This window comes from Poromitra crassiceps (assembly GCF_964638095.1).
Source record: "Poromitra crassiceps genome assembly, chromosome: 3".
NCBI classification, from domain to species: domain Eukaryota; kingdom Metazoa; phylum Chordata; class Actinopteri; order Beryciformes; family Melamphaidae; genus Poromitra; species Poromitra crassiceps.
In genome coordinates, this window is record NC_139625.1 from 22,672,013 (window position 1) to 22,684,815 (window position 12,803).

The window sequence follows — 12,803 nt, forward strand, 5'->3', positions numbered from 1 at the left end:
GCCAAACGAACAAAAATACAAAGCCCCATCTAGTTACTGCCACCGCATACAGTCATCGATTCAGGACACAATGCGACCGCATATTCAACAGCTAACAGAGCTCACAGATAAACATTAACGATAGCCTATTATGAACCTAAACGACGTAAGTCGCTTTGGATAAAAGCATCTGCCAAATGAGTAATTTAATGTAATGTAAACTAACGTTACTCGTTCTCATTTGGTTAGTTTTGAGGTTTAAGGACTACTAGTTCAGATGTTTACCAACATATTGAATGTAGATTAATAGTTGCAGTTGGTTGTGGCAGTTCACTGCAACATAGTAGGCCTATACTGTATATTTATTTTAGTTTTTATTTTATTTCTAAATCTTTGCACTTTTATTATTTATTTTCACTTATTTATTTTCAATTATATCTAAAATCCAAAGACATCCAATGTTAAATAAAAAGGCAGTGTAAATGTTGAATAAATTCATGATGTTCTCAATGTCAATGAGTAATCGTGTTAAATAATCGTGATCTCAATATCAATCAAAATAATCGTGATTATGATTTTTGCCATAATCGTGCAGCCCTACTCCTGTGACCCCATAGTGACCATATAGCCAACACCCTGATAATACTCCTGTGACCCCATAGTGACCATGTAGCCAACACCCTGATAATACTCCTGTGACCCCATAGTGACCATGTAGCCAACACCCTGATAATACTGCTGTGACCCCATAGTGACCATTTAGCCAACACCCTGATAATACTCCTGTGACCCCACAGTGACCATGTAGCCAACACCCTGATAATACTCCTGTGACCCCATAGTGACCATGTAGCCAACACCCTGATAATACTGCTGTGACCCCATAGTGACCATTTAGCCAACACCCTGATAATACTCCTGTGACCCCACAGTGACCATGTAGCCAACACCCTGATAATACTCCTGTGACCCCACAGTGACCATATAGCCAACACCCTGATAATACTCCTGTGGCCCCATAGTGACCATGTAGCCAACACCCTGATAATACTCCTGTGGCCCCATAGTGACCATTTAGCCAACACCCTGATAATACTGCTGTGACCCCACAGTGACCATGTAGCCAACACCATGATAATACTCCTGTGACCCCACAGTGACCATTTAGCCAACACCCTGATAATACTGCTGTGACCCCATAGTGAACATTTAGCCAACACCCTGGTAATACTCCTGTGACCCCATAGTGACCATATAGCCAACACCCTGATAATACTCCTGTGACCCCCTAGTGACCATATAGCCAACACCCTGATAATATTCCTGTGACCCCATAGTGACCATGTAGCCAACACCCTGATAATACTGCTGTGACCCCATAGTGACCATGTAGCCAACACCCTGATAATACTACTGTGACCCCATAGTGACCATATAGCCAACACCCTGATAATACTCCTGTGACCCCATAGTGACCATGTAGCCAACACCCTGATAATACTCCTGTGACCCCATAGTGACCATGTAGCCAACACCCTGATAATACTCCTGTGGCCCCACAGTGACCATGTAGCCAACACCCTGATAATACTGCTGTGACCCCATAGTGACCATTTAGCCAACACCCTGATAATACTCCTGTGACCCCACAGTGACCATGTAGCCAACACCCTGATAATACTCATGTGACCCCATAGTGACCATATAGCCAACACCCTGATAATACTCCTGTGACCCCATAGTGACCATGTAGCCAACACCCTGATAATACTGCTGTGACCCCATAGTGACCATATAGCCAACACCCTGATAATACTCCTGTGACCCCATAGTGACCATGTGGCCAACACCCTGATAATACTCCTGTGACCCCATAGTGACCATGTAGCCAACACCCTGATAATACTCCTGTGACCCCACAGTGACCATGTAGCCAACACCCTGATAATACTCCTGTGACCCCATAGTGACCATGTGGCCAACACCCTGATAATACTCCTGTGACCCCATAGTGACCATGTAGCCAACACCCTGATAATACTCCTGTGACCCCACAGTGACCATGTAGCCAACACCCTGATAATACTCCTGTGACCCCATAGTGACCATTTAGCCAACACCCTGATAATACTCCTGTGACCCCACAGTGACCATGTAGCCAACACCCTGATAATACTCCTGTGACCCCATAGTGACCATGTGGCCAACACCCTGATAATACTCCTGTGACCCCATAGTGACCATGTAGCCAACACCCTGATAATACTCCTGTGACCCCACAGTGACCATGTAGCCAACACCCTGATAATACTCCTGTGACCCCATAGTGACCATTTAGCCAACACCCTGATAATACTCCTGTGACCCCACAGTGACCATGTAGCCAACACCCTGATAATACTCCTGTGACCCCATAGTGACCATGTAGCCAACACCCTGATAATACTGCTGTGACCCCACAGTGACCATGTAGCCAACACCCTGATAATACTCCTGTGACCCCACAGTGACCATTTAGCCAACACCCTGATAATACTCCTGTGACCCCATAGTGACCATGTAGCCAACACCCTGATAATACTGCTGTGACCCCACAGTGACCATGTAGCCAACACCCTGATAATACTCCTGTGACCCCATAGTGACCATGTAGCCAACACCCTGATAATACTGCTGTGACCCCATAGTGACCATGTAGCCAACACCCTGATAATACTGCTGTGACCCCATAGTGACCATGTAGCCAACACCCTGATAATACTCCTGTGACCCCATAGTGACCATGTAGCCAACACCCTGATAATACTCCTGTGACCCCATAGTGACCATGTAGCCAACACCCTGATAATACTCCTGTGACCCCATAGTGACCATATAGCCAACACCCTGATAATACTCCTGTGACCCCATAGTGACCATATAGTACTGTAGAGGAGGGAGATATGAGAGAGGGCAGAGGGTGATACTGTTAGAGGTGGTGGCCAACATAACAGATGAACAGGCCATGAGCCTATATGTTCACTAGGTGGCCCATTACACATGCAGATTGCTATTGTCATAGTCAGTTTTTTTCATACATTGGAAATGCTGTAGGCCGAAGTCGAACGACTTCCTCGGTAATTAGCGAATATGCCAATATGTCAGTTAGTCAGTCAATATTAGAAAGCCAATAGGTCTCAAGCTTCAAAACTCCTCCATTAGTCGTAGAGGGAATGGGAATTTGCCTTTTCCTTAAGGCATCAGATATTGCAATAATACAGTTTAACACACTTGTAATAAGCAAAACTGAGCAGGGCCACTACACAAGGCTCAATGGTTTGGGTTAAGGGCTCACTTAATAGAACAACTCAGTTAAAAATGAGGAAGCAGAAAAACAAAGTAAATGTAACAACAAGTAAGTAATAAGCATAGCATTGATATGTGGATAATATAACGGGCCGCCTGACTGTTAAGCAGCATATGCTGAGGGACAGAGGCTGGCGTCTCAGTCTGTGTCTCTCTGGCAGGCGAGCGAGGTGTCATGAGAAGGCAGATTATGAAGCGAGCAGGGATTCCACTTGACCTTTTCCGGCTGGCATGCGGCGCGCACCAGGCAGGAGCGCGGCGGGAGTGGCAGCCAGGCCTTGGCACCGCTGGGTGCCAGAGTCAGCGTGGCGCCCTGCCCGCTCGCACAGAGGGAGATTAGAAGTGGGGAGGGGCCGGGAGACGATGAGAAACCACGGGCAAGGGGTCAGCTCTATGGCAGTTATTCGCTTTGTCGAAACAGGGCATGCGTGCTTGGCATGCCTTTTCTGTGTTCATAAAGTAAAATAATCTGACTTTTAGCTACCCCTACTGGCGACCAGTAGGAGCTGCAACGACGTCGTCTGGTTTCTGACACAGCGTACGCCTGTAATAGACAGACATGATAAAGTCACATTTTCACAATAGAGATTAGTAAACTGTCTAATTGATTATCAAACCCCCTCTGATATAGTCTCATATAATCTGATCCTTTTGTGCTATCGGACAGAAAACATGACTTATTGCACTTTTTTAAAGTGAAATCAAGTCTGCGCAGTTAATCTGAAAAACCCCCCCACTTCAATCATTCTCAATATTTGACACTTGCCATTTTGAAATCAGGTTGTTTGCACTTGCTAGCATTCGCTTTGTTCCCTAGTGATGAAACAGCTGTGTTAACGTTCACCATCGTTCCTAATTATTGCGAAATACAAATTCATTCTTCCCCCGATATCGTGTCAATACCGCGCAGCTTAGTCGCTGCTGGGTTCCTCAGATGTCTGCCCTGGCAGCGCTGCCTGCTATCTCAGCTGGAGAGCAGGGGAAATAGCCACTGTGCGCTCCACGATTGGGAAATTATGTGCCACCAGATGTCGGAGGATTTCCAGCGGATAAAACACTTTCTCTCCTCGCCGCTCACTGAATTCCTAATGTTGGTTTTTGACGAGGTTGGCAGGCAGGGGGGCGACGGCCTTCTCCTGCTGCCTCCATCGCACTGCCATCTCCACACTCATCCATTATGTATGGTGCATAGGCATGCATAAGGCCCAGAAATACACACACACACACGCACACACACACGCGCACACACACACACACACACACACACACTGTATCTTTCTCCAAGCCGCACTCTATACTATACCGCACACTTTTTTGTTGTTGTTGCTCTGACATTCTCGCACATATTTTAAAGTCGCTGACAACCTGAATACTGTCAGTCCATGTGGCCTCGGTGTCAGTCCCTCCGCTCTGAACTTTGACCTCTAACCCCGTAAACCCCCCCCCCCCCCCGAACCTAACCCTCGGCTTTTCTGGGTGGCAGGTCAGCGAGGGCCATGAGGGCGTCGGAGGCCCCGGTTGGCGTTCTGAGCGGCTGAAGCAGATATGGGAAAAGACAACTTCCTGGACGGCAACGGCATCGCGGAGCCACATCGTCATCACCGGCCGTATCCACGCACCACCGGCTGAACGCCACCAAGTAGGTTTGATGGGTGGGGAGGGGGGGGGGGGCTTAATTTGCCACAAGGTTCCATAATGGATTTTTGAGAGCTGTATTCCAGACAGGAAAAATCAGGGAATTTGTTAACTTCTCTGGGGAAATCAGGCAATATCAGGGAATCTGACAAATGGGTCACTTAGGCTAACCCTTTACAACACAGCATTTATTGTACAACTTGACTCACATATTACGAATGAGATGTTTTCAGCATTAGATGTTTTCAACCAGACTGTAGACATCTTTGGAAACACAACATGAACAACCCTGAAAGGAAGAACTTGGATATGGACATTGGCCACACACTTATTGTGTAATGCATTAGAAATAATGTGACTAGGTCATGTGAATAAGATGGGGTTCAAAGTCTTTTCATAGACTTCCATGATGGTATAGAGCTCGCAGAGTTACGTCGCGCCGTGCTGCATGTTGGGACGGGAGGAGCAACCATGTTGGTTGAATACCTGAAGCGGAGACATTAGTAGACGTCTCGCTATCCAGATACATGGCTGACAACCTCTGTGATGTCACCTCTGCAAGCTCTATTATCCTCCCCCTTCCGCCAAGCATCTTCATAAGTCAACAGTGGAGACAAAATGATGATCCACATGATGACTTATGCAGTCCAAACATCAGGGATTGTGAAGAGGCACACAGTCACTTTCACTTCAACCAAAAGAGACGAGACGGACAAATTCATCCACGTCAAAAGGGCGAGGCCAAATTTAGCCTGGCGCCGAAGTCCCGTGATAAAACACTCTTTGGGAAGAATGAATGATTCTGCGAGGGATAAAATGGCTCTCCATGACTCCATCAGAAGCCCGCCATCTCAAAATATCGGTCCAATAGTCCAAATCTTAAACGGCGTGACTCGAGAGACTTCAGTCATCAAAATGTCAGCCACAGACACTAAATATTCAAAGGCGTGCGCTGGACTCTGGAGCATTAAGCTGTTTTTCCCCCGGAATGTAAAAATAATGTAAAGCAGCAGCCGGCGTCGCTTTTCGCCGAGATGCTGACAGGTCATTGAAATTCAACATTTGACTCTCCGGTGCCCGGCTAACCGCTAGCTAACCGCTTAGCCCAGCCGCGCGCCGCAAGGTTAGCGGCCCATTTGCCTGGCAGAAGAGCTCAGGAGAGCGGCGGAACTTCAGTGGAAGTCAATTACTCTGACAGAGAGGAATTTGATGCCACAAATCCTCCTCGGAGTGCACCTCCCGCTCGCTGTCTCAGCTCTTTTGGGACAGAGATAAACAATCGAGTTCCAGCCAGTCGGCTCGCTACTCGGCAATCAGATAGAATCAGATAGGGAAATGGCTCTGATCACTGCCAGGCAAATAGGCCGAGGCGACGTCGAAGACTGGAGCACACACACACACACACACTCGCACACACACACACACACACACACACACACACACACACACACAGAGTTGCATACACACTCGCACGCAGAGCACCATACAGATTCAGCAATCTTCATTTGGTGTCTGGGCCAATTGGCTGGCAGCCAAGATCTTTGGCAGATTAAACAAAGATAACAGAAACTTAACTTAAGATACTTAAACTTCATATAACACAACTTAAACCAATTCAACCCCTTAATAAACAGTAGATACAGGCCCGGTTTTACAGGGGTGCAAAAGCATGCGTTGCACCCTTATTTTAATTGTCTGCATGCTCAGTTGAAAAGAGTGGTAAAGAAAAAAAAAAAAAAATTATGTCATAATAATATAAAACATCAACCATATTTACAGCATTTAAAGAGATTATTTGGTCTTAACCAAAGGTACAATGAAATCTCCATGCTGCAGCTGCACACTTTCTGTTTAAACTTGAATTATAATTGTTGTTTTTCTTTGTTATTTGATGTGTATTTATGGCTTTTTGGCACCTATATGTAACCTTTTAAGGTTGAGATAATTGTATTATCATTATATGGTCCAAATATTTCAGTAAAGCACTTGAAATATTCTTGCTTGGCTGGTATCATTCTACTTGAAATGATGGTAAAATGCATTATTTTTAGTAAAATAACATGTCAAATTAAATTTTTTGGGGCCGACCCGGGCGGCTACCCGGGTCGGCCTGTGCATGTGCACCCCTTCCTATCTAGGATGTATCCCTAGTCATCTTGTTCTGGAACCGGCCCTGATAGATATCATTAGTTTCTCTAACGCAGCCATTCCTAACCTGTGGGCCGTGAAGGTATTGTAAGTGGGCCGCCAAATAATTAGCAAAACATCACGATCTTAGTGAAAATATATTATTATTATTATTATTATTATTATTATTATTATTATTATTATTATTATTATTATTATGTAAGGGAATGCATTTCTCCATTGGAATGACACATTATTTAATTTGTAATCAATTATTTGTTAATTACCGTAGCCTATTGCAGACAGCCTCTCACTTAACTTTTAGTTCCTGGTTTCTGTGGTCCTGATGGACAGCTCCTTTTATCGTTAAAATAAAAAAGTGCTCTGAGAATGCATTATTTGGCCTCCGTACTGCTTACGGTCAGATGTGGGCGGCGAACATTTTGCGATTTTCAAGTGGGCCATGAGTCAGAAAAGGTTGGTAACCGCTGCTCTAGGTGAGCAGCTAAGTTGAGTTTTTGGTATCATGGCAGCTGGCTGGCAGCCCAAAAGGCCTTGGGGCTGGGAGCACCAAGTGAAGATGGCTGCCACTGTAAGTCATAAGTGGTGTGTGTATCCAGTCTTTTGATGTGCAAAGTGAATCTGATGAGACCGCCTCTTAATTAACCTATTAATCATAGCTCTCATGTACCAGATGTCTGCCCTCCCTTCTCGTGAGTGTGTGTGTGAGTGTGTCTCACCGCATGGGGCCCGGCTGCATAATTAGGGCATATCAGTGGGATGAACTCGCACCATGACTTCAACATAGGGAGGTCATGGCATTACACAAATTATTCTTGCAGTGGACCATGGGCCTAAAGCTGAGCATCCTGGATCAATGTGCATTTCTCTCCTTCTGAAATGGGCGCCATTAAATTAGCCAAGTTCTGGGTCTTCTGCGGCTCAAGAGCTATTCCCATTCAGGACTTTCAGGGGTGCCTTCTCTGACGCAGAGGTCCATTTGTTTTGCCCTTGGTATGGCAGAAAAGCGGGACATGGCCTCGTCAGTTTTTCCATGTCTTTCTGCTGAGGAGCTGCGTTTATGTACTATGGCGCCTGTAATTCAGCGCTTTGGACGACTGCACACAAAGATTAAATTGGAAACTTGCCCTCAGGACATTAATTGGATAAAAAACAATCAAATATGCATTACCAAACCTAAAGTGATTTAGGCGGTTCCACTTTTTTGCCTATAAAATCGCTGATTTCTTACTATGGAAAATAAGTCTTATATCAAAGAAGGATGACACCTGCCTTCTACTCAACTCATTGACAAACCACTCTCCAGTTAACATTGCTCATTGAACTGAAAGTGTGTAAACAGTTATGGTAATGTCTGCATGACAGACCAATTCAAAGTTCATGGACTGTTGGCTTTAATATAATAATTTTGTGCACTTGACAGCCCTGATGCTGCACAGTCCATGGTACCCTCTGACAGCCCTGATGCTGCACAGTCCATGGTACCCTCTGACAGCCCTGATGCTGCACAGTCCATGGTACCCTCTGACAGCCCTGATGCTGCACAGTCCATGGTACCCTCTGACAGCCTTGATGCTGCACAGTCCATGGTACCCTCTGACAGCCTTGATGCTGCACAGTCCATGGTACCCTCTGACAGCCTTGATGCTGCACAGTCCATGGTACCCTCTGACAGCCTTGATGCTGCACAGTCCATGGTACATACATATCTCTGCAAAGTCTGCAGCACCATGAAATCTGTCCTTCGTGCATTTTTGCGCATCAGTGTCTGGCCCCAATACCGTATAACGTATATCTACAGTATCTTGATGGCTTAGAAGTGGCTGTAGAAAGTCATCAAATTAGACAATGATATATGACGCTATAAATTGACATATTCATCCCCTTAAGTGGACATTTTGCAGGTCGCATATAGCACTTGAGGCAAGGTCTGAATTGAACCCATAGTCACTGGAAAATGTTTTTTTTTTTTTATATTTCTGATTTATTCTCCTTTATGTAAAGATAGCCTATACAGTATATGAGAAGCTTTGTTATGCCTCTGCCAGCGATAGCCGGGCCGGAGGCATTATGGTTTCGGGTTGTCTGTAGGTCCGTCCAATGTTTGTTAACGCGATATCTCAGGAACGCCTTGATGGAATTTCTTCAAATTTGCCTCAAACGTCCACTTGGACCCAAGGATAAACTGATTAGATTTTGGTGGTCAAAGGTCAAGGTCACTGGGACCTCACGACCTTCATTGTCATGCTCGTTAACGTGATATCTCAGGAATGCCCAGGGTTTTCCATAAGCGCCAGCTGGCAGCTAAATGGCCGGACATTAAGACATTTCCAGCCAACTACTTTCTTATTGTCCCAATAACCGCAAAATTGCAATACCGTGCTATATACAAACCAACCGCAATGGATGGTAAGCAACCGCCACAACCGTGCTGTGTTCATGTTTAGATTTTGGCGGTCAAAGTTCAAGGTCACTGTGACCCCACGACCACCCGTTTCATGCTCGTTAATGTGATATCCACCATGACAGAATTTCTTCAAATTTAGCTCAAACATCAATTTGGACTCAAGGATGAACTGGTTAGATTTTGGTGGACAAAGGTCAAAGTTCAAGGTCACTGTGGCCGCATGTCCGTCTGTTCCATCAAGGAAGGGGGCGGGGCTGGGAAAAAGGGGCTGTAGCTAGGAATATTAAGGTCCTCGAGAGTTGGGATTCGAAGGGTGGGTTGGCAGAATCTCTAGGCGGGGCAAGTGGGTGATGGGAAGGGGCGTGATCAGTGAGGGGCGGGGCTAGGGATAGGAAGGTCGTAGAGAGTCAGGATTCGAGGGGTGGGTAGAGGGAGTGGATAGGGGGCTCTGGGTGCTGGGAAGGACCATGGTGAGGGGCGGGGCTAGGGTAAAGGGGCCGTAGCTAGAGATAGGAAGGTCGCAGAGAGCCGGGGTTTGAGGGGTGGGTATGGGGAGTGGTTGAGGGGGATGTGGGTGGTTTGGGGGTAGAAAACTGCACGGCACCATTTACAGTGATTTATTAGCACCAAAGATTAAAGTGATGTTTCGAGCGTCAAGCTCTTCATCATCATGGTTTGGAGTTAGGGGTAGGACCATTTTCCATATTCAAAACGATTAGCCTTGTTGTTGAGGGACTCCCAACCATTGCCTAAAGTGATGGTGAGGCTGAATGGCCACACCATTGCGCTGTGGTCTTCAAGGTAGAGTCTGTACAGACATGGCTGTAGACTGCTCACTTGTTGGCGGAGACATACACAGCTGCGATGTGCAAATTTGCCACTTTAAAAAAAATCATTATTGTTTGATCAAATTATTATTTATTATTATTACTTTTGTAGAATATATTTTGACAGTGGTTGCTGTCTGAGGCTGGTTCTCAGGACCCCGATACTGCTGGGCTTCCAGTGTAGAGCGGACATCCGGGCCAAGTCGTCCTCTTCTGTCATTGAGACGCGAGAATGCAGATATATGTTTATAGATTAGCTGAAAGTATCATATTGTCTCTTTATAGATAAGCTGAAAGTATCCATCGATCAACTCCCAACTCATTCTCGCCTCTCAAGTTGCTCGTCGGACTGTAAACAATGATGGAAGAGGACGTCTTGGCCCGGATGTCCGCTCTACACCGGAAACCCACAAAATATCGTCCGTCGCCCGACTCTGGGTTCTGAGATTGTGTATCTACAAATAGAAATATTGGGGAATCTCTCTCACTCTTGCATCATCATCATGTTTCTTGACTGTGGCCTTGTCTGGTAGGCTATGACGTAATAAATATGATAGAATAATGGTTAAATGGTGTCTCTCTTCCACAGGGAGTTATTTTTTGAATGTTTAAGTGCATGTCTTTACTTGATTTTTCATTTCTCAAAGAAAATTATCCTTACGGATTCGTTCTTGTCTTCCAGGTTCTCCGCATTTGCCAGCATCTCCCAGTAAGACTTTGCGATGAGAATGTCCGATACGGTTAACATAGAAACAATGAAGGTTTCCGAGGCTGCCGACACGATGTCTCCTCCAAAGGACAACACCACCAAGTCTGAGCTTTCTGAGCAGAGCCCGGCCGGCAGAGATGAACTCAGCAGCGACAATAAGAAGGACATTGAGGTAAAGACTCTGCATAGCATGGACTTCTGTCAAAATCAAAATGGCACTTCACTTAGTAATGATAGAACATTGCTTCAAAATTATTTTGAGATTAGATCTAAGAACCACTTTGAAGCATTCCTGGTCCTCAGTTCTGATTGGCTGAGTCATGTTGGAAGCCATTGCAAAATATCCAACATACAGCTTTGATCGCATTCCTACAGTGTAACTATGAACCAAAAATTTCCATTCTCGAATTCTAGAACCATACTGCTCGGCAGAAGGATATCAGAAAACCATTAGTATCATCAGACATTTGTTAAAATACTGTAATTAACATGTAATAACATATAGTATGGGTTGCATGCATGATTGAACGTCGTATCAGTAACTGATACTGATACTAACGTGTCAGTCCTGGTTCATTCTGGAGAAGTAGAAGCAATTCCATTTGAACTGTTCCTCAACCCTGCTCATAATCAGGGTGAGCTGAGGTCACTTGATGTCTCCCCAACATTTTGCATTTTTTTTGTCCCCCATGCAAGGCAGTTCAGGAACAGTCAGCGTCAAACATCAGGTGCCCTGGGGATCTGCTGTCACCCACGGCATTCAAGACCTAGACTTTCCCACTGCTTCTGCAGGCAAAATCATTACTGAAAAGTGTAATCCGCACAGACTGAAATAATATTGTGTGGATCTACTTTTCGTTGTTTGTGCAAGTGTTAGTGGTATGATTATTTTTTACCATGGCATAGTTGCCAGAACAACAGTTAAATTCAAGTCAGTCAGTAAGCGTGGAAAATATAATTTTGCATCACAGACAGGTAGCGTAACCTTACTACAGTATATTCTCCAAAGAGGAGAAGCACTAAGGACTCACAGAGCTGAGATCACTTTCACATACACTGCTTGATTTCATTTGATTTGATTGTTTATATTGTTGTGTGATTTTACAGTGCCCTACCAGCCCACATGGGCTTACAACGTAGACACACAAAATACAAAGTATACACAGTACAACATAGACCAGCGCTATTAGTGGTACAGCTAAGTCACAAGTCAACATTTTCCAGAAACAACAAAACAGATCATTACATCATTTTCTAAACAAAATGTTCTGCCTTTGCTCCCAGGCCTGGCAGATACAATTTATTTTTTTTAAAGCACAACTACTAATTAATTAAGTCAATAATATGTCACTTCTCCAAATGCACCATGGGACTGTGCAGAATCCTTTAGGCTTTTAAGAGAGAAGAAGAAAGTGGTGCTGGCTGCTATGTGCTGAGTCTGCTGACTAGGGATGAAACGATAAACGGTTTGAATGATAACCGTGATAAAATTCCTTACGATAACCATGATAAAATTCCTTACGATAACCGTACGCTTTGAAAAACATGGTAAATACTGTCCATCATCAACCAAAGTTGGCAACCGTCTCCCATGATGCAGACATGCAACCTTTGGGAAATGATTTCATTGAGTGTATCAATCCTTTTTGGGTCTGAGTTTTCAAAATAAAACTTGGTGAAATGATTTCTGTGAGTGTATTAGTACTTTTTGAACATCTTCAGCACATTTTAACAATACCGTGATAATACTGAT

General features: G+C 44.8%; 1 protein-coding gene across 1 annotated transcript in view; it reads left to right on the forward strand.

The window, feature by feature from the left end:
- Positions 1–4,820: 4,820 nt before the first annotated feature.
- The window catches only part of LOC310774152 (R3H domain-containing protein 1-like), a 47,531-nt gene continuing 39,548 nt past the window's right edge, over positions 4,821–12,803 (forward strand). The window contains exons 1-2 of the mRNA XM_083634228.1: positions 4,821–4,963; positions 11,024–11,222. Of these exons, the coding sequence (XP_083490354.1) occupies positions 11,064–11,222 (159 nt within the window). The 5' untranslated portion in view covers positions 4,821–4,963; positions 11,024–11,063. The remainder of the gene's footprint in view (positions 4,964–11,023; positions 11,223–12,803) is intronic.